General features: G+C 43.6%; 1 protein-coding gene and 1 pseudogene across 1 annotated transcript; both read left to right on the plus strand.

Annotated features, from left to right (window-relative positions):
* Window positions 1-2,259: 2,259 nt before the first annotated feature.
* LOC128124974 (cytochrome c oxidase subunit 5A, mitochondrial) lies at window positions 2,260-13,673 on the plus strand. The gene is made up of 5 exons (XM_052761896.1): window positions 2,260-2,444; window positions 10,215-10,331; window positions 12,075-12,196; window positions 12,882-13,005; window positions 13,541-13,673. Exons 1-4 carry the CDS (start codon window positions 2,357-2,359, stop codon window positions 12,993-12,995), a joined length of 441 nt encoding a protein of 146 aa, XP_052617856.1. The 5' UTR covers window positions 2,260-2,356; the 3' UTR covers window positions 12,996-13,005; window positions 13,541-13,673.
* A 3,335-nt stretch (window positions 13,674-17,008) lies between these two features.
* LOC128124958 (translocon-associated protein subunit beta-like) lies at window positions 17,009-20,253 on the plus strand (annotated as a pseudogene).
* Window positions 20,254-22,369: the final 2,116 nt, after the last annotated feature.

Consider the following 22,369-nt stretch of genomic DNA (forward strand, 5'->3'; position numbering starts at 1 on the left):
TTCAATTCCCAGCAACCACATGGTAGCTCTCAACCATCTATAATGAGATCTGGTGCCCTCTTCTGGCCTGCAGTCACATATGCTGTATACATAAGAAATAAATAAATCTTAAAAAAAAAAAGTATAAAAAAAAAAAAAGCAAACAACAAAGACATTGTTCAGAGAGCTTTAAGACAGCTTAACAGGTGGGGGCTTTAGGAAAAGAACAAGGATTATGGTGTTCTCCTGAGCCTTACAAGTTTCTCTACCAAACTAATAGGACCCAAGGGAGGAGTTATAGCAATGCTTATTGGAGGCTGACTGACCAGGAGTTCCAGAGGCCTTGCCTTGAGATGCATGTCTGAAGTGGAGGATAGTCTTGGGGATTGAGTCTATATCTGGACAGAGAATGTCAGAATTTAATTAAATTAGTAGAAACTGAATCAGTGTTTTTTCAGAGTTAATCAAATGTTTACTCAAAATGGGCCTGAACTAATCAAGTGAAGACTATAGGTATATGAGTTTTTGAGACAGAGTCTTGCAGTATATATAAACCCCCTACCCAGCCTGGAAGTCATTATATAGACCAAGCTGGCCTAGAACTTGTAGTGACCCTCCTTCTGTTTCCCAAGTGCTAGGATTACAGGCGCATGAACCACCATTTACCAGTTTAGAGAGGTTTTGTTTTGTTTTGTTTGTTTAGATAAGGTCTCACTATGTAGACCAGGCTGGCCTCCAGCTAACAGAGATCTGTGTGTTTCTGCCTCCTGAGTACTGGGATTAAATGTGTGCACTACCAATGCCTAGTTTAGAGGGGTCTTTAAATGAGGGTGAATTTATCAGAGACTCTGCTTCTGACTTGAAGAAATAAACTAAGGTATTGTGAGAGAGTCTATGGAGGTGGGTCATGTGGTGAGGGCACCAGGATGGCCTCTCGCTGCTAAGAGTATTCTTGGCTGGTAGCAAGAAACAAACTGAATTATACCAACAACCTGAATGACCTTGGAAGAGGACTCCAAGTTTCAGATGAGACACAGACACAGCTAACACATTGATTTTCAGCCTTGTGAGAGAATCTAGGCATCCTGTGCCTACACTTTTGAGCCAGAAAACTGGAAGGTAATGATGGGATTCCTTTTTGTTTGTTTGGTTTTTGTTTTGTTTTGAGACAGGGTTTCTCTGTGTTGTTTTGGTGCCTGTCCTGGATCTCGCTCTGTAGCCCAGGTTGGCCTCGAACTCACAGAGATCTGCCTGGCTCTGCCTCCTGAGTGCTGGGATTAAAGGCGTATGCCACCACTGCCCGGTTTATGATGAGATTCTTTTAAACAGCTAGTTTGTGTGATCCCAGCCCCCCTCTAAGGAGTGAGGCAGATGTTTGACCATAAACATCCAGGTGAGTCCTCAGAGCTGAGGATGTGATAAGGAATCCGATTGGCAGCATACAATTGTGTGTGTGTGTGTGTGTGTGTGTGTGTGTGTGTGTGTGTGCTGTGTGCGCGCATGTAGAAGCGGATACCAGAGGTTGACGTCAGGTATCTTCTGCTATCAATTTCCACTTTATTTCCCAAGAGGTATCTCACTAAAGTTGGAGCTTGCTGTTTGGACTAGATTGGCTGGTTAGTGAACCCCAGGATCCACCTGCCTCAGCATCCCTGCACTGGAATTACAGACTGGCTTTTATGTGGATGCTGAGCTTTTGCGGGATCTGAATTCTGGTCCTCATGTTTACATCTTATCCACTGAACCATCTCTCTAGACCCTAAACAACCTAATTTTTGAGTCTGTTTCCTTATCTGTAAAATGAAATAATTGGGCCTTTTTTGGTTTAAAAAAACAAAAACAAACAAACAAAAAAACCGGGATCCTGTGACTCAGGCTGTCCTTGAATCCCCCGGTCCTTTTGCCCCAACCTCCAAAGGGCTGCGATTATTGGCCTGAATAGCCACGCCCAGTACGAAAAAGAATTTTCTTTTGAGACACAGGCTGCAAAAGAGGGTCTGAAACTCTAATCCTTAGCCTGTAGAGTGTTGGGATCATAGCATTTGGTATCTCCTCCGTAGGCGATTCAAAATCCACACTGTCCATTGCTCGCTCTGCCTTTCCTCCCACGCCAAGATGCTCACTATGCGACCCAGGTCATCGGAAGAGCGTCCGCAAGGCGCCGGTGTGGTTTGTCCTCCACGCGCCGCCGTAGCGGCCGCTAACCTCATGGTACCCCCCCACCCCGCTTCCGCAGGCGCGAGCTCCGCAGTGGGCGGGCCTTCTGCTCCGCCCAGCGTGCGTCGCTGCGTGAGTCCGGCCCCCACGGACTGCTGAGCCGCCCGCGAGCTCACACCGGCTCCTCTTCAGCCCCAGCCAGTGCGCTGCGGTCGCCGTCATGCTCGCCGCTGCCCTTCGTCGCTGTACCGCAGCCGCGGCCGCCCGAGGCTTTCTGCACCCGGTCTCGGCCCCCAGTCCCGCCGCCGGTAAGGCCTGCGCCCTCCACAGCCCGCGCCCGCGTGTCCTTGCTGTGACCTGGGCTCCCGCCGCCACTCGAGGGTAGGCTCCCTGGCGGCCTAGCCTTTTGCCCTGCGAGCCGGCAGCCGAGCCCGGTGACCGCAGTCCGTCTGCTGCCGCCTGGACTTGCATGGGAGACTCAAGGAAGCGCCCCCCAGGCCTCCCTCCTGCCACTTCCTGGTGCCGGATCCACGACCCGTCTGGTGTGGACCTGCCCGGGTCGCTGAGGACAGGACTCAGCGCTCCCTTTCAGTCTCTGGGCCGTGACCGTTCCCGGCGCTGACCCCGCAACCACCTGACCGGGAGTGGCCCCGCCGGCCTACGGCGTCTTGGCGAAGGTGACATTGAGCCTCCGGGCACGCCGCCCGCCCCTGCGTTTCCTAGAACACTATTTGATTTCCCAGTGGGACACAATACACTTTTAGTCTTAATCGGGCAATTCTCTGCTGGCGTTTTTTCTGTGTCACCTTCATAACTCGGTACGGTCACCTTTCAGGACTGTTGAGCCACTTTCTAATTCCACGTTTAAAATAGATAAACGTGTGTGGTGGTTTCTTACGGTTTGCAGGAGAGCCTGAATGTTGATAGGTATTAACCGTAAGAATGTTAACGTTTGCAAAATTGGGTACCAAATACCCAGGAATACTGGGTGTACAAACATGGGAAAGCTTCATGGATCCCCACTCCTCCCATTTAAAATTAGAAGCCTGAATGCTGGCTGTGAAGTGTTGACTTTTGTTGCTTGTTCCGCCTTCTGTATGATCTGGAGATTTTGTGTCCATCACTGCCCACCCCCAGTGCCGGGGAGGGACCCAAGGCCTCCAGCATGCTAGATAATTGCTCGCCACTTAGTGCATTTTCAGCCGCCTCCACTAGCACTGTATGTCTTACTTGGGGTTTTGTTTGGTTTTGGTATGTCTCACTATGTAGCCCTAGCTCTCCTGGAACTCTCTGTAAACCAGGCCAGCCTCAAACTCAAAGAAATACTCATTTTATTTTTGAGACAGGGCCCCTGCTTCTCAAGTTCGGGTATCATCCGTGGGAGCCACCACACCCAGCTCAAGCAAAGCATTGTGCTTTTAATTACAGTAGTTGTGCTTGGATCCTGGCCTGTGGTGGTAGTGTATACGACATTGTGAAATTTAATTCTTGTGTGTTAATAAAAAAGTAATTCAGCCAGGGATGATGTCCCAGCTCTCAGGAAAAGCAGCAGCAGGTGGATCTCTTGTGTATTCCAGTCTAGCGGTGGCTACATGTGAGACCCTGTCTCACACACACAAAAGTAACTCAGACACTCCAAAATTGGTTATTTAAACCTAAAGAATATTTTTTGCTTCATTTAATTTTTCTTTTATAAATGTATTAGCAACATAAGAACCAAGTGTAAGGGGTTCGGTTTTTAAAAGACCCAGAGGTATGGGGCTCACTTGTTCTTTCAGAGGACCTAGGTTCTATTCCCAGAACCCACATCTAGAGGATCTGACACCCTCTTCTGACTTCCTCAGGCACCCTATGCGGTGCGCGTAACATGCAGGCAAACATACATAAAAAATAAATAAAAAAGAGGCCAAGGAGATGATCGTGTCTACAGAGGAAGCTGACACCTACTTTGAGAAACTGACTTTTTTAGTGGTGGGGCTGTTTCCTCTTTTTAGTTAAGTTTGGACTGTCCTGGTGGTTTTTTTTGTGTGTGTGTTTTCTTTACTTGCTAAGGCAACAAATGCTGTGTAATTTTTTCATATACAAAGATATCGTGGAAAATTTCTTTTTTGTTTTCGGCTGTTGAGTTGGGGGTCATCGAACAGAGACCTGTCCTACCTAGAATTTACGGTGTGGATCAGTCTGATCTCAGACTTGGAGCAGCCCCACTGCCACTGCCTTCTGGATTCTTTGATTATAGGCCCAGCACCATGCTTAGCTGGGAGATTTTTTTAAAGGAAAATTTCTGCTTTTTCTTCCCTCTCTTTTTTTTTGGAGGAGGGGGCATTGAACTTCAGGGGTTTGTTGTACGACAGGGAAATTTTCTACTTTTTTAAAAGAAGGTTTGAAAGGTGTTAAAAGTTTATTGTTATTTAAGAAAACTGTAACTAAAGTTCTCTAGGTTTATCTCTGAGGCTTTCCATTGGTTTTCTATTCAGAAACCAAAGGCTTCATTTTAGATGGTTGTAACTAAATACTGCCATAAGGGGCAGTGTTGGTTGCACATGGTTTGCAGTCCTTTTTAGCTGTGTGACCTTGTACATACTAACTGATCTTAAGCTTAGTTGCCTTTCTGTAGTTGAGATGTTTTGGGTGGTGAATGCCTTTAATCCCAGCACTGGGGAGGCAGAGGCATCTCTGAGTTCAAGGCCAGTCTGGTCTACAGAGCAACCCTGTCTTGAAAAAAAAACAAAAAAAAAAAAAAAGAGAGAGAGAGAGAGAGAGAGAGAAGAAAGAAAAGAGAGAAAGAAGATAATGTTTTGGTATCTGTGAGGTTTAAATTAGATAATGCAACCCTTGACACCTTGTCTGGCACAAAGGCTTGATATGGTCTTGCCTTGCTAAATAATAAAATGGGATCTGGTAAATACCTCCTACACATTAATGGGTTTTGTCAGCAGACATCTTAGAGCCTATTACATACCTAGGCCATGAAGTATAGTCCTTGTCCTATATTTGGTTCATGGTTGGCAGAAATGTGCAAAGCGTATTTGGTTTGTTGTGATTCACTTCATTTTTAGGTTGAGATTTGTTATTGGTGTGAGATCATAGGTTTTTTGTAACTGAAAGTCAACAAGAAGCTTGGCAAATCGGGTATGGTGGCACATACTCCCTTAGTCCCAGCACTCAGGAGGCAGAGGCAGCCAAATCTCTGAGTTTGAGGCCTGGTCTACAGAGTGAGTTCCAGAACAGCCAGGCCTACACAGAGAAACCTTGTCTCAAAAAAAAAGAAGAAGAAAAACCGGGCCATGGTGGCTTACAGCTAGGGAGGCTGAGGCAAGAGGATCACTAAGAGTTACAGACCAGTCTAAGATACAGAGCTGGGACCCTGTCTCGGTAAAATAAAATGAAGGGTATGTGGGGGCCCCGGTTGATGTTGGGATACATCCTCTAGAGCAGCGGTTCTCAACCTTCTTAATGCTGTGACCCTTTAATACAGTTCATGTTGTGGGGACCCCAACCGTTAAATTGTTTAGTTCCTACTTCATAACTATAATGTTGCTAGTTATGAATTGTAATGTAAATATCTGATATGCAGGATATCTGATATTCATCCTCCGGGTTGAGAACCGCTGCTCTATAGCTCTTCCACCGTCCTTGAACTTGCTGATAGGATTAATCTCCCTAGTCAGTTTGTTCCAGGGTCCTCTACCTCTGAGGGTGGAACTACAGTTGACAGCATGTCCACCCAGCATTTTATATGGGTTCTGGGATCCAACTCTACCGGGCAATCTTGCTAGCCCCTGATTATTTATTTATTTGTTTGTTTGTTTGTTTGTTTGTTTATTTATTTGTTTATATTTAGAGGCAGGGTCTCTTGTAGCCCAGGCTGGCCTTGAATCTAAGGATAGCCTTAAACTCCTGATGCTCCCGCCCCGACCTCCTAAATCAATGCTTTAAATAAAACTAGTCAGCCCTTGAAATTCTGATATCCTGGCTCCTACATTCTTACCCAAAAGCTTGACAGACCTGGAAGGGTGAAGTTGTTTTTTCTCTTGATAAACGGCTGGACTTTCGTAGCACTTTGTATTGCTTGCAGGTGTTTAACCGTAGGCCCTTGAGGTCTTAAGCTTTGCACTCAATAATCCTGCTGTTGAACTTGTTAATTAATGCACCCTGCATATCATTTGCTTCTGTCCCTCATTCCAAGAATTACCACTACCAAAAGGAACTATTCTTGGGGCCTTCTGGCCTGATTAATTTTTATGCAGAAAACCATCTGATTTAGCCAAATTTGAACACAAAGGATTAATGAGCTCTTTATTTTATTTTTCTAAATATATAGTGTTGGCTTTTTCTAAACTTGTATAACTGAATGCCAACAGCAGTGTTAGAAATATCTTTTGGGGTAGCTGGGTGGGAGGAGACTCCTGTAGCCTGAGCTGGCCTCACTGTGGAGCAGAAGATGACAGTACATTTCTGATCAGCTTCTGCTTCTCAGGTGCCGGGTTATAGGTTTGAGTTACTACGCCCCGCCTGCTCGGTGTTGGAGATTGAACTCGGGGCTTTCTGCATTCTAGGTAAGCGTTTAACTAGCTGAGTTATAGCCTGGCCCAGAAGTAGATTTTTTTTTTTGAAACATTTACATTTTCAGACTTCTCTTTTTCTCCTCTGATGCCTTTAGGTTGTATCAAAGCACTGAATAATTACCAGAAATTTTTATTATCAGCCAGCATGGAGTGCATGCCTGTAATCTGGGAGGTGGAGGCAGGAAAAGCAAAAGTTCAGGGTCATTCTTGTCAACATAGCAAGTTTCAGGCCAGTTAGGCTACATAAGACCCTGTCTCAAAATACATATGTGCGTGTGCTCACATCACACGGAGCCCACTGAGGCAAAGAAAATGTGTTTAAGTGGGGTACTGGGAGGAGAGGTGCCTGTATAATTTCTCTTAAAAAAAAAAAAAAAAAAAAAAAAAAACAACTATTAGGTATGTGAGGGAGAAAGAGTTGTACTTGATCTAATTCCAGCTTTTGAGAGGCTGAGGCAGGAGGATAGAACATTCAGGCCAGCCTTCAATACATAGAGAGATGCTGTCTCAAGAGAAAATAAAACCTGTGTATCAATATATATAAATAAAACATTGCTGGGCAGTGGTGGCACATACCTTTAATCTCAGCACTCAGGAGGCAGAGCTAGGTGGATCTCCGTGAGTTCGAGGCCAGCCTGGTCTACACAGTGAGATCCAGGACAGGCACCAAAACAACACAGAGAAACCCTGTCTGGAAAAAAAAACCAAACAAATAAATAAATAAATAAAACATTGCCTTACTTGTGGGAGGAGTGTCTAGGTACAAGTCCTTAGCTAATAGAATAGGTTCTACCCATTACTGGGTTTAGAAATATAATTTAAACTTTGTGGGACATAGGATAGTCTGGTTTTGCTGTTGGAAAACAGATGTGCGCACACCCAGTGTTTGGTTTTTGTTTTATTGTTGGGTCCCTCGTTGTCGTCCCACTCCCACCTCCCCACCCCCCACACACAGGGTTTCTCTGTGTTGTTTTGGTGCCTGTCCTGGATCTCACTGTGTAGCCCTGGCTGCCTCGAACTCACAGAGATCCTCCTGGCTCTGCCTCCCGAGTGCTGGCATTAAAGGTGTGCACCACCACTACCCGGCTATTGTTTTTGAGACAGGGTCTTTTTTATAACCTTGGTGGGTCTGGAACTCATGGAGATCTACCTTGCCCCTGCCTCCTTAGTGCTGGGATTAAAGTGCCACCATGCTTGGCCCTAATGATTGTTTTATAAGGGTTTGTTTTGTTTTCTGAGATTGGGTTTTACTCTGTAGTCCAGGCTGGCCTCAACTTCCAAAGTGGTAGTATTACAGACATGAGTCACATACCCAGCTTCTTTTCCCCCTTCATGTAATAGTTTGGAATTTGGATTCTAAGAAGGGGTAATCAAAACCTGAAGGGCATGGTCACCCTGGCTTGAATTTACAGTTGCTGGTTATCAGTTTTTATAGTTAGAAAACAAAGCTAGCACTCAAATCACACCTAGAAGTAACCAAAAGAAATTGGCTATCATGAAATACTTTCCTAGGTTGAAGGTAAACCTAACAGTTAAAGAACTGGTCAGGTAAGGCCCTGGGATCCAACCACTGGGGACTAGGGAAATCAAACAAAAAACTTAACTCTAGGAGGATATACATATACTTTGATTTTTCTTGAGTAAATATTTAAGCGGAAAATTACTAGATTTTTATTGTAGCTATGTTTTTTTATAATTTATTTTTATTTTATGTGCGTTGGTGCCTTGCCTGTATGTATATCTGTGTGAGGGTGTCAGATCTTGAGTTACAGACAGTTGTTAGCTGCCATGTGGGTGCTAGGAATTGAACCTGGGTCCTCTGGAAGAACAGTCAGTACCCTTTGTGTTTTTTTGTTTTGTTTTGTTTTTACAAAAGTTTATTACAACGGCAGTCAGTGCTCTTAACCCCTGAGCCATCTCTCCAGCCCTGTAGCTGTGTTTTAACTTGGTAAGAAACCACTAAGCAATCTTTGAAAGTAGTTATACCATTTTATACTCACTTTAAGTAAGGATAACTTTAGTTTTTGAAAAAGGTAGCTTAGAACTTCTAGGTAACCATGAGATGGAAGGTTACTGCAGTCTGTGCTTTGTGGTGCATACAATGTGTTAGTCTTCTGAGATACTGAATATATGTGTAGTTTTGATCAGATGTTTAGAATGAGCTACATTTAGGTCTAGGGACCTTTTTCCTTGTCAAAAAGTGTTAAAACACATCTACTTTCTGCCCATTCATACACGTGTTCCAGTTTGTTTGGGACCAGAGTTGTGCAGAAAATTAGTCTCTGGAAATTGGGGCTTGGGCTGTGACCTTGTGTGACTAATGGCAGGTATTTTGCTCAAAGTGCAAATGGCTATTCAAGAGAGAATCCTTTCATTTGATCTTACAGTCCTTCTCCTAAAATGGTCATACATTTTGTCATTTTTCTCCTTTTCTATCAGTTATATTAAGGCTATAATGCACTCACTGTAAGAGCTGAAAGATGACTCATTAGTTAAGAGCACTTACTGCTTTTCCAGAGCACTACCTGAATTCAGTTCTCAGCACTTGTGTCAGAAGGCTCACAATGGCCTGTAACTCCAGCTCCATGACATCCAATACTTCTGGCTTCCCAGGGTTACCTGCATTTATGTGGATATACCCACTCACAGACATTCACACATACACATAATTAAAACTTACTGTTGAGTGTGTGGCTGCAGATGTGTGCATGCCACAATGTGCACATGGAGGTCAGAGGACAACTTCATTGGTTCTTACCTTTCTGTCTTTATGTGGGTTTTAGGGATCACTCAGGTCTTTAGGTTTGGGTGGCAATTGCTTTGATACACTAAGCTATCTCACTGGCCTAAGACAGGGTCTTTACTATGTAGTCGAGACTGAGCTCAATCCTCTTGCCTAAATTTCCTAGGATTATAGGAATGTGCCATCACACCTAGGTGTATACTATTTGTTTTACTTTGTTTGGTATTTAAAATTTTTTCAAGCCGGGCAGTGGTGATGCACACCTTTAATCTCAGCACTTAGGAGGCAGAGCCAGGCAGATCTCTGTGAGTTCAAGGTCAGCTGGTCTACAGAGTGAGATCCAGGACAGGCACCAAAACTATACAAAGAAACCCTGTCTTGAAAAACCTAAAATAAAATAGTTGTTTTTCTTGCTTTTTGAGACTCTGCAGCCCAGGCTGTGCCTAGAATTCACTGTAGTGCAAGCTAGTCTTGAAATCAGCCTAGGCAACAAGACAACTTAATGCATTAGACAATATATGTCAAACATTCTTTCATTCTTTTTGGTTTGGTTTTTTTGAGACAGGATTTCTTTGTGTAGTTTTGGTGCCTGTCCCGGATCTCGCTCTATAGACCAGCCTGGCCCCGAACTCACAGAGATCCGCCTGGCTCTGCCTCCGAGTGCTGGGATTAAAGGCGTGTGCCGCCACCACCCAGCCCCAAACATTCTTTATATATTTTGGCCTATAGTCTTATACTATTGAAATCATTGCTCTTCTTCTTTGTAGCTGTCCAGTCTGTTCGCTGCTATTCTCATGGATCTCATGAGACAGATGAGGAGTTTGATGCTCGCTGGGTGACATATTTCAACAAGCCAGACATCGATGCCTGGGAATTGCGTAAAGGTAATTGGAACATGGACATAATCTGTCTGTTTGGGTGTGTAAATATGAACAATTTTTACTACTTTATTGAAAGCAACTAGTTTGAAACAAACTGTGAGCTGGTGATTGTCACACAGCTTGTAGTTAGGAAAGCCTACAACTTCTGTAATGTTTCCTACAAAGTGTGAGTTTTAAACCAGACAGCAGGGCTGGAGTATAATAGTCGGTGATAGAGCCCTTGCCTAGCATTCATAGTTCTGGGTTTGGTCCCCAGCACTGGGAAGAAAGAGGAAAAGGGAACATATGAACTATTGACATTTGAGCCAGAAACTTCTTTGTTGTGAGGGTCTGTTCTCTGCACTGGAGGGTGTTTAATGGCATCCTTGGCCTCTACCCATTAATAAATACACCACATTATGAAAACCAGAAATATCTTCAGATGTTGTGCAGTGTCGGAACCACTCGAGTGACAAAACCACTGCTACAGATACAGGCTAGCTGAGCAGTTACTAGTTTTGTGCCTTCAGATAATTTACATGAGCAGTCATTTGATCCCCACCCCCTGCTTGAGGTTCTTGTTAGTTTTAAGTTATGAGTTGTAGATTTCTTTCTTTAAAGCAGGAACAAATAGCATTATGTTTACCAGCCATTAATTGTACCTGTCCTAACTATATAAGTCATCTCAGACCAAGAGTCTGTAGCTGCAGGCATGGTTGTGGTTTCTGTTCAGATATTTTACAGTAACAAAAGCAAGAAACCCAAGTGTTTTTAACTTCTCTTTTAAAATATAATGGCCCTATCTTGCTGCAGCTGGGGAAGTTCTTTTTTGTTTGTTTTTGTTTTTCTAGACAGAGTTTCTCTGTATAACAGTCCTGGCTGTCCTGGAACTTGCTTCATAGACCAGGCTGGCCTCGAACTCATAGAGATCTGCCTGCCTCTGCCTCCCAGGTGCTGGGATTAAAGGTGTGGCTACCACCGCCAGCTTGCTGGGGAATTTCTTACTGAATATCTTGAAAATCTTACTATGACAAAACAGCAGTTCTGCATTCTCATCAAGTCTTCAATTTTATGATGTGTTGTTTGTGCAGACACAAAAATAATCATGCTCACTCATTTTCTGGTTGAATGTTTTTGAGTTAATGTCTTAGTGTCCTGATTTGGGCCTTATTATCTCTCCTTAGGCATTCTAGTAGTTTTTGCGTGATTTTAAAATCCCTATATTGTATTTATTAACAGTTAAGCTTGTAAATTGAAGAAAAAGCTCTAGGGTTTTTTCTTTAATCTTTGGTTTTTCGAGACAGGGTTTCTCTGTGTAGCTTTGGAGCCTGTCCTAGATCTTGCTGTGTAGACCAGGCTGGCCTCGAACTCACAGAATTCATTGTGGAAGAGTCACCGTGTTCTTACTAGTTTGTTACAGGTAGATTCTCATTTTATAGATAAGAGAACAGTGTCCCAAACAGATGAGGTCACATGTTCATGATTCAGTAAGAATATAGAGAGTGCCAGGCAGTGGTGGCGCACACCATTAATCCCTGCACTCTGGAGGCAGAGCCAGGCAGATCTCTATGAGTTCGAGGCCAGCCTGGTCTACGGAGTGAGATCCAGGACAGGCACCAAAACTACACAGAGAAACCCTGTCTCAGAAAACAAAAAAGAAAAAAAACAAAAAGAATATAGAGAGCTGAACCGTGGAAAGTAGATAACTAAATTTTAGTGTTAAGAAGGATAGTTCAGGTTAATGTTACTCTTTTCTTAACTTGACAGGGATGAACACACTTGTTGGCTATGATCTGGTTCCTGAGCCCAAAATCATTGATGCTGCTTTGCGTGCATGTAGACGGTTAAATGATTTTGCTAGTGCTGTTCGCATCTTGGAGGTTGTTAAGGTCAGTAAAATAATGACACTAAGGTTGTGCCAGAAGTAGGTGGGCCATATCACCTATGAGCATTGGTCTGACCTCTGCACATCGTATCCTCAGAGTACAATTATCCATGAAAGGACATTGTAAGAAAGTTTCAGGAGCCAGGTGTGGTAGTGCATGCCTTTAATTCTAGCGCTGTGTGAGTTCAAGACCAGCCTGGTATGCAGAGCTAGTTCCAGGACAGCCAGGGCTACACAAAGAAACCTTGTTTTAGTGGGGAAAAGGGGCGGTGTTAATGTTTATAAGGGGGGAAGTGACAATACCTTATCTATAATGACTAAGATAATTAAGGGTTCTGTAAGCTATCAATCCATTCAGCACTGGTAGTTAATTCAGTTAGGCCTTTAAATTGCAAGCAAATTTAAAAACTTTCCTTGTGTTAATTTAATTTTTCTGATGCCTGATGGGCATGTTTAATTACCGTTTCTTCTGTCATCCCCACATTGAACTTCTGATCCTCCTGCCTCTAATTCTGAAGGGCTAGGATTACAGGAGTAAACACCTGGTTTTGTAGTTCTGAGGACCAAACTGGAAGGCTTCAGTAGAATGCTTAGTGGGCATTCTACCAACTGAGTATAACTCAGCCCTGCAAATGTGATTAAAAGCTCTCTAGTTTCATTTGTTAATAGACTCTTCTTGTTGCCAACAGGATAAAGCAGGACCTCATAAGGAAATCTACCCCTATGTCATCCAGGAACTTAGACCAACTTTAAATGAGCTGGGAATTTCCACTCCAGAGGAACTGGGCCTCGACAAAGTATAAACTCCCCTCCGTAAGTAGCGAGTCCCTGACCAAGGCAGGAGAAGAGGCAGTTCAGAGAGAGTGGTGGCTTGATGACAGCATGGTCCTGCTACGTTTATTTATTCTTATGTTGGGGGAGGGTGGCGCTTGTGTCACAGCAACTGTGGAATTCGGAGGACAGTTGGCAGAAGTCAGTCTTATCCCACCATGTGGGTCCTGGGGTTCATCTCAGGTTGTGAGGTTCAGCAGCAAGTGCCTTTCCCTGCTGAGCCATCTCCATCAGCCCCCAAATTACTATCCTGTTGTGTACATTGATCGGAGGGCTAGGGTTACCTGGTTTTAAACACTTTTCTAATCAAAAAAGAAGGCTAAGTACCAGTAGTAAAATTATGAAGAGGCCATAAAGCTCATCCCTGTAAGTTGACTAGGGCTGGATTAAAAGCAGAAAGTGCTCCAGAGTGGTGGCGATGGACTACTGGGACTGTAGTACCAAAGGTGATTTTAAATAAGAGACCTTCCTCTTAGCACTTTACTAATTCTTTGCTTTTTTTTCCCCCCTTCTGCAGATGGGCTTCCCAAGGACTCACTGCTGTTGCTACAGTCGCCTGGAAATGTTTTATTTGAACAAATTTTCCTTTGAGTATCAAACTATGTACTAGTAACTTGGACTTTAATAAAGGGAAATGAGTTGAACTGAAATTAGGTATTGTGCAATTTTTTTACATTGAGAAGCAAGCAGAGGATGAACTGGGCCTGGTGGCACATCTATTTAATCCCAGTACTCAGGAGTCAGAGGCGGGTGGATCTCTGAGTTTGAGGCCAGCCAGGGCTCCATAGAAAAGGCCCATCTCAAAAACAGTCATCAAGGCAGTCTGGAGGATGTGATGTGTAGCAACCAGCCCTTCTCAGTGCCTGTGCCTTACCTGATTGCTCCAGCAGCTCCATGTTAGCTCAGACATCATCACTACTTGTTTGCTGTGGTTGGTTTGGAGGCCTTGTGAATAAAGATTAGATAGAGAAATGGGTTTTCCCCTTGAGAGCTAAGAAAGCACCCGTTTTACTTCAGAGGCCCCATAACACTGGAAAGTTTTTCTGCTTATAGGTCTGGGTGATAGTGGTATAGCCAGTCAGATTACTGTAACAGGGAAACAGTAGTAAGAAGTTGAAATTTAGATGCCTTGTGTTCTAAAGCCATGCCAGCTGTTAGTAAAACTAGTTTTACCAAGTTTGTTTTTTGTTGTTTTTTAAGATGTACATTAAACCCATGCATGTGTTCAATCACTAAACCCACTTTGGAAGGTTTTAATATCACCTTTGATAAAACTTGATCCTTTACCTGAAAACATCTCATTCCCTCAAGAAGCAGAATTGTAAAATAAACCAAAGCAGTGAGTGCATTTATTTGGTGGACAGCTAGTGGCCCTTTTTCTCAAAACTGCTTCCTGTGAGAACCAGCTCTTTCCACAGCCCCAGTCTCCCAGCCACACCCCATCATTGCTTTCTTAGTCTCCTTCAGAAACTATCCAGGCGATCCCCTGTGCTTTCCTCCAGATATTATTTACATGACTCCTCCCAGGCACTCACGCTAATGTCCTGTCCTTCAAGGATCCTGTGGATGTGGCAAGAGACAGATTAGAATAACTCCCTAATACAGCAAATGTAAAAGTTCTATGAACGTACATTCAGGTACTATGAGGTAATAAAAGACATTTAAGGACGTGACATTTAGTTAAAGCCTCAAGAACTGGGATAGGGTGTCGTTAATCCTAGATCCTAGAGGTAATTTTACTTAACTGTCTTATGTTTAACCTTTTCACCACTGGAGTGGGAAGGAAGGATTTTTTTTTTCCCCTCAAAGTTGAAAAGACTCCTGCCTCTACTTCCCAAATAATAAAATCACAGGTGTGTACCACCACACCCATCCAGGCTCTTAAAAATAGAAGAATTCAGAATTATTAAAATGGTCTGTTTCCTCATGGCCATGGAAGGGAGCCAAGGAAGGAGCAAAGTTCACACTGTCAACCAGGGTGTACAGTATACTTGCTTCTAAGGTAGTGCTGTAACCGTCTTCACGCTGCAAACACTGAGTGCCTACTGAACCAAACTGTACCAGCACCGACAGTAGACAGAAGCAGGCGAGGGAAAGCGGAGGGGAAGGAAGGAGGCAGCGAAGAGGCTGAGACTGCCCAGTAACAGTGAGGATGTTGGGTCAGGGTGACAGCAGTACAAAAGGAAAGCATCGGAAGTCATCGGCTACAGTAGATTAGAGGAAGAGTGGATTCTGGGAAAACATGGAGGGAAATAATGGTGCTGTCGGCAAAAGAGGAGCTTGATATGAAGTCGAGAAAGTGTTGTGTGGGCAGGAGTCTTACGCTCTGAAGAGTGAAACTAATGAGAAGGATTTAAAGTTTGAAGCCGCAGAGAGATTTCCATGGTGGGTCCTTGGAGTATAAATTACGCTGAAAGTTGACTTGGTGTGAAAGGAAAAGGGTGTCTTTTATACTACAGAGCAGGGTTCTCAACCTTCCTAACTGCCAGCCCAGTACAATTCCTCATGTTGTGGTGACTCTCAACCATAAAATTACTTTTGTTGCTACTTTGTAACTAAATGTGCTACTGTTATGAATTGTAATGTAAATATCTGAGTTTTCTGATGGTCTTAGGCGGCCCCTGTGAAAGGGGGCTGTTCAACAATTCACAGATCACAACCCATAGGTTGAGAATCAGCTTTGAAAAATGTGCTTTCAGGCCAGCAAGGTGACTCTGGGCAAGGATGCTTGCTGTGAAGCATGGATGATCTGGGTTTGGTCCACACAGTATACACACACACAAATATATTTTTCTTTTAAAAGTTTTTTAGCATATGATAGAGTACTTTTTCTAGCATACTTCAGTTCAATCCTTAGTATCCACCACCCCCAAAAAAAGTATAAAATACTGTTCATTTTTTTTTTTTTTTTTTTTTTTTTTTGGTTTTTCGAGACAGGGTTTCTCTGTGTAGCTTTGCGCCTTTTCCTGGAACTCACTTGGTAGCCCAGGCTGGCCTCGAACTGACAGAGATTCGCCTGGCTCTGCCTCCCGAGTGCTGGGATTAAAGGCGTGCGCCACCATCGCCCGGCGGTGCATACTTTAATACCAGCACTTGGGAGGCAGAGACAAGTAGATCTCTTGAGTTCAAGGCCAGCCTGGTCTACAGAGCAAGTTCCAGGACAGTCAGGGCTACATAGAGAAACCGTGTGTGTGTGTGTGTGTGTGTGTGTGTGTGTGTGTGTGTGTGTGTGTGTGTGTGTGTGTGTGTGGTGGTGGTTGGGGGGGGGGCAGTTGTAACCATACCAGACTTAGCTTTTTTTAAAGTTTTGTTTTTGTTTTTCTACTTGTGTCTGTGTCTATGTGGAGTTCAGGGACAACTTGCAAGATTCAGTTCTCTTCACTGTGTGGATCAAACTCAGGTTTGTCAGACATAGTGGCCAGTGCCTTTACTGGCTAAACCATCTTGTTCTAGCTTTTTAAATCTTTCTACCAGATTATGGCAAGCAGCAGAATTTAGCAATAAAGTGGGAAATCAGATTTAGATTCAGACTTATGTTCAAACTCAAATGCCAAATAGCACTTTCTCAGACAAAAATTATAACTTTTGAGGGAATTGCCTCCAAGGCAAGTGCTTTTACTGCTGAAGTACATCCTCAGCCTCTCCACCACCTAAATTAGGCAACTTTGTTTTCACAGTTCCCAGTGGCCAAAGGCATTAGAAACAAATGAAAGAATGGATTGGGCATTTAAATTGCTTTCCATACAAGCCTAGGACAGAGACAAAGGAAACAAAACTGGCTAATACAAGTAACTTCAGGTTATTTTTCTTTCTGTGAAAGAATTGGGGTATAAAGCTGGGCAGTGGTGGCACATGCCTTTAATCCCAGCACTCAGGAGGCAGAAGCAGGTGGATCTCAGTGAGTTCAAGGCCAGCCTGGTCTACAAAGCAACTTCCAGGACAGCCAGGGCTGTTAAAGAGAAACCCTGTTTTGGTGTGGGGGGGGCGCGCATAGAATACTTCGCTATCACACCAATGAAACTGGTTTAGCGAATTTGGTTATTTCTCTAATCTTGATTTCTTGGGTCAGTTTCAGTCTGGTGACTTGGAATTTTATGGATTAGCCTGATCTTGTGAGTACTGGTCTTACTCCAGCAAAATTGTCTTGTGTATTCTCAGGACTGGGAATGGACTCAGAACCTCATGTGTTAGGTGACATTCAACAACTGAGCTGTATTCCGCTCTCCAGGATCTGTAACAGAACCCATGTAACTGGATGGTTATCATTCTTGTGCTGTGCTTTTTTTCTCAAGATGGAAAGTGCCTCACAGGACTGCAATGTGAACAGAAGATTAGTGAGCTTATATCTCATTACAGTCACTTATGTGACAGGTATGTTGGGAAAATGCCTTACACCTAGACATTCTCCCCTAAGTTTCATAAGCTAGCACTTCAAACCTATTCAGTTGTATACCAGGGGACTTGTCCTTGATACAAGGCCTCCTATTCTGCAGAAGCACTGTTCGATTAGCCATTTTCTTACATTGACTAAGTTTGGTTTAATAGCAAAAATGAGATAATTCTGTCTGTGCTTGGCGTTCCAAAACTGGACCTGCTTCTGCATATAAGATTAGTTTTGTTCCAGCATCTGAAATATACATGTATGCAGATATACATATGAATGACAGGGTCACATCTAATTAGGCTGGCATCTAACTTGCTGTGTAGCTGAAGATGACCTTGAACTCTTGATTCTCGTGCCTCTAACTCCCCAATGCTGGGATTGGCAGGCCTGTGCCCCCAAACCTGACTCTAAAAACATCTTAATTAGAGCAAGTATTGCCTTTTGGAAGCAGATTCTGTACATTTCCTTGTGAACACATGAGAAATACTAAAAACACAACTGGCTGGTATAAAAAGGACAAGAGGGCTTAAAAAGCCAGGATGGAAGTCTTTGATCCTAACAGCTAAGACTCTGTCAAGACCCTCTCCATTCCCACCAGCAAAGAAAAGAAAATGAACTGGGGACCAAGTGTCTTTCTTGTGGTCTGCAATGCCTGTTGTAACACCCTCCACACCACAGGGATTGAAAAGCTGTTGCTGAATGGAAGAGCTAAGGGGAGCCAGCACAGTCCCTGTGACTTGGGTCCGAGTAGCCTGGGTGAGGCAGAAGGGCTTTGCAACCTGTGTCTTGTGGCACTTCTTGCCTGGAGTCTCCTCCTAAGTTTTACTGCTTCTTTGAGAAGAGGGAGGTAAATTTCTTTTCTTAGATTGCTAATTATGTAAAAAACAGAGCTTTCAAGTGAAAGGGAAGTAAAGGTAGTTTGTTTGAGAGCCAAATAGTGACCATGACCCAGGAACACAAATTTAGGTCACTCCAAATCCCATGTTCAAATGTGGTAACAGACATTTTTCTAAGAACAGAACAAAGATGTAAATCAACACAGTTTTCTGTTAGATTAGTTATAGCAATGTCATTTGTATAAAAGAAGCAACCATAGCTTCTTTTCAACATGAAAACTGAACATTAAAACCAAGTCATGTGTTTCTGGAAGGAAACTATTCCAACAGCCAGGAACGGTGGTACAAACTTGTAATTCCAGTACCTGGGAAACCAAGGATGGAGGATTGTGAGTGCAAGGTCAGTTAGTCTTGGCTACATATCAAGACTGCGTAAAAAGAGAACAAGTCCAACAAATGGTGTAGGGGTGGAATTTACCAAAGTAACAGACTCCCCTGGGTTTGATTTTTTTTTTTTTCAAAAACTCTAGCCCCAAATTCTTCATTTCCTCCTTCCCAGCATTTTTTGCTTGTTTGTTTGTCCCTGGTGATCTAGGCTGCACAATATTGACCTACTCTGTGACAGTGTTAGCTGTGGAACAGCCGAATATTTGGCAGTTTCTACAAGGATCTGGAGCCAGACACAAGCACATCCCTTGGGAGCTAGAAAAGTCAAGTTTTGACACAGCCTTGTTCCTGCCACACACAGACTTGCGTGCACTTTCACCCTGCTTTCTAGCATCTAATTCATTTTTGTCACTGCAGGACCATCATTCTTGTTAAAAGACAAGGACTTACAGAACAGGCTTGTCTTGAACTCTGGCCTCCACTTCCCAAGTCCTGGGCTTGTAGGTGTGTGCCATCATGTCCAGCTTCCCATTTTACCTTTTGTTGTTAAGAGATCAGCACCCCTCCCAAAATAAAAGCCTCAAGCATTCCAGGCAAGGACTTTACTGGCAGCCCCAAGGTTGTATTTAAGTGTGGAAACATGCCTGAAGAGCAAAGGCAAAGTGTTACAAAAAATGGTGGACTGGTCTATGGCCCAGAGAGGTGTTTGGGGTACTCATGATGAGGCTGCTGGCGTTTGTGGTGTTGGCTCTGTTAGCTGTCAGTCAAGCAGGAGTCAGGCTTTTGGCCTCCAAATCATTGCTGAACAGATACGCTATGGAAGGGTGGGACCTGGTGCTGCAGTATAACATCTACAATGTCAGCTCTAGATGTGAAATTATCTGACAATTCCTTCCCTCCAGAAGGCTTTTGGCATCGTCTTTGGTATGCTCAATGTCAAGTGGGACCGGATTGCCCATGCTAGCAATGTCTCCCACACAGTGGTCCTGCGTCCTCTCAAAGCTGGTTACTTCAACTTCACCTCTGAGACTATTACCTATTTGGCCCAGGAGGATGGGCCTGTTGTGATGGGCTCCACCAGTGCACCTGGACAGGGAGGGATCCTCGCCCAGCGGGAGTTTGACAGGAGATTCTCCCATTTTCTGGACTGGGCAGCCTTTGGAATCATGACCTTGCCCTCCATAGGCATCCCTCTGCTCCTGTGATATTCAAGCAAGAAGAAATACTATACTCCCAAACCCAAGAAGAACTGAATGCCGTTCCTCAGCCCTCTCTCCCAAGAAACCAGGTGTTTTCCAGACTCCATAAGGTATCAAGTGTGTTCTCTTGGCCCTTGGTCCATGGCCATCTTGTCCTGGATCCTACCCTGAACTCAACCAGAATGCAGAGGGCAGGCCTGGGAGTTTGTGTGAGCCTCCCTGTCCTCCCTGAAGCCATACAAACAGGACTTTAGCCACAGCTTTGTGGCTTGAGGGTCCCACCAAGGTGCTGTTGGTGTGTTACTGGCAATGTGAACTCTTGGGGATCTAGGAGGAGCCCTTTGGACTCTGTCTGACACCTCCATCCCCTGGCAGCTCCTCTCAAGAGGGCGGAAGATTAAATGGAAGCTGTGGGGCCTAAACAGGCTCTGCCTGCATTAGGGGCACTTACCAAATGGATTTTCTAATAAAAAGAAAGGTCACGCAAAAAAAAAAAAAAAAAAAAAAAAAAAAAAAAAAAAAAAAGGGTGGACTTTGGGTAGGATGCCATGGTAGATCCTTGTTTTACCATTGGGTACAGCAGCTGCACCTGAATCTACTGCTGTTTCAGCTACTGACTGTGGCTCAGGCAAAGGCCCAGCAGGACTTCTGTGTCCCGCCAGAACCACCTCTACCACTGCAGACCAATGTAGTTTTAACTAAGTCTCTATTGTTATACCAATAGACTTGGGAGTCAGATGCTGGGGTGAAAACCTGCTAGCTCAAAGAGGCCAAGAAGCAACCAGCTGACCTTCCTTCTTAGCTAGTGACCAACCATGAAGGACTGTTTTTCAACCATCCCAAACCAAAAATGATCACCACACTCAAAGTCATCCCCTACTACTTCCAGTGTTCTCCATTCATTTTCCTGACTCCCTCTATGACTACTTCCTGTCAACTAGTTGCTGGCTCTACCTGGCTTTTTTTTTGTTGTTGTTGTTGGTTGTTTTTTTTTTTAAAGATTTATTTACTATGTATACAGAAGAGGGTGCCAGATCTCATTGCAGATGGTTGTGAGCCACCGTGTGGGTGCTGGGAATTGAACTCAGGACCTCTGGAAGAGCAGTCAGTGCTCTTAACCTCTGAGCCATCTCTCCAGCCCCTGGCTCTACCTCTTGACCCAAGGTTTTAATTAATGCAAATTCAGGGTTCACAGTATGATCAAATATTCCACATTTCACCTTTTTGTCTACAGAAAAAAAAAAGAAAGGTTTTAATTTTTTTAAATTTTATTTTATTTTATTTTTTTAGCTGAGGATTGAACCCAGGGCCTTGCGCTTGCTAGGCAAGCACTCCACCACTGAGCAAAATCCCTAACCAAGTTTTAACTTTAATACAATAAAACTATATACAATAAGAACAACTATCAGGTAAGATTTATATTCACGAGAAGTCCTTTTGTATTTGGCAACTTTAGAGAAAGTACTTTATTATTTATCCTATCTTGGTGAGTCCAAAGCGATGACCTTAATCATTTTCTATCATAACTTGTATTACCAGCTAAAAATATCCTTTTAGACCTTAAAACATTTTCTTAAACTTAAGCTTTTGTCTCAACCTTTATAAACTGTACATCTCTTTTCTGAGTTTCTTTTTTTGATAACAAGGAGAACTGTAAAACTATAACTATCCAGTCTTCAACCCCATCAGAGACCTGAGAAGGATAAAATATTACCTGAGTAAACAGGAAGTGCAGAGCAAGCAACTTCCAAAATTATACAAATGACAGAGATAGCTGGCTGCCTGGACAGTCACCCAAGGTTCCTCTGCACCGTTGGGGCATCCATCTTTGGCCTACAGGCCTAGAATATCTGACAGACTTTACTGTGAAGCAGGAATTTTGAAGACTGGCCTACCTTGTCTTGGCAAAGTTCGGCAGTTAGCTTCCTTTCTGTCCTGCTTATCCAATTTGGACAGCACACTGTCAGCAGTTGAGGCAAAGGCAGTTTCTTGCCAGTGGCTAGGTTTGCCACATTTAAAGCAAACTCCATATGGAGGTTCTTCAATGCCCATCATCTTCTTTGAAGCAGACTGGTGCTGCCAGGAGCAGACATATCTCACCATCATGAAAAGTCTTATGTTATGAAAACATTTTAAATGCCATATTCTGTAGATCTCTGAAGTGTTTGAAGACCACCTATCCACCTAAAATATACGTTTGACCTTGAAAACATACCTAACATGACCACAAGTTTGTTATAGGTGACTAACTGCTAACCTGCATTACCTTTTCTTTTTTCTTTTGAGACAGGGTTTCTCTGTGTAGCAGCCCTGGCTGTCCTGGAACTCACTCTGTAGACCAGGCTGGCCTTGAACTCAAGAGATCCGCCTGCCTCTGCCTCCCAAGTGCAGGGATTAAAGGTGTGTGCCACCAGCACCCAGCATAGCCTGCATTTCTTAATTATCCTAAACAGTTTGTAATAGTAGCTTTCAAAGACTAGAACTTTACATTTTTAAATGAGTTGCATAGGTACAATACCTTTAACAAGAGCAGAAACAAA

The sequence above is a fragment of the Peromyscus californicus genome, unplaced genomic scaffold, assembly GCF_007827085.1.
Source record: "Peromyscus californicus insignis strain IS unplaced genomic scaffold, ASM782708v3 Scaffold_11__1_contigs__length_118956290, whole genome shotgun sequence".
NCBI classification, from domain to species: domain Eukaryota; kingdom Metazoa; phylum Chordata; class Mammalia; order Rodentia; family Cricetidae; genus Peromyscus; species Peromyscus californicus.

Coding starts and splice junctions, on each gene's coding strand:
- LOC128124974 (XM_052761896.1), top strand. CDS start 2,357: ATGCTCGCCGCTGCCCTTCGTCGCTGTACCGCAGCCGCGGCCGCCCGA. Junction 10,332..12,074: donor TGCCTGGGAATTGCGTAAAG/GTAATTGGAACA, acceptor TTAACTTGACAG/GGATGAACACACTTGTTGGC. Junction 12,197..12,881: donor GCATCTTGGAGGTTGTTAAG/GTCAGTAAAATA, acceptor TGTTGCCAACAG/GATAAAGCAGGACCTCATAA.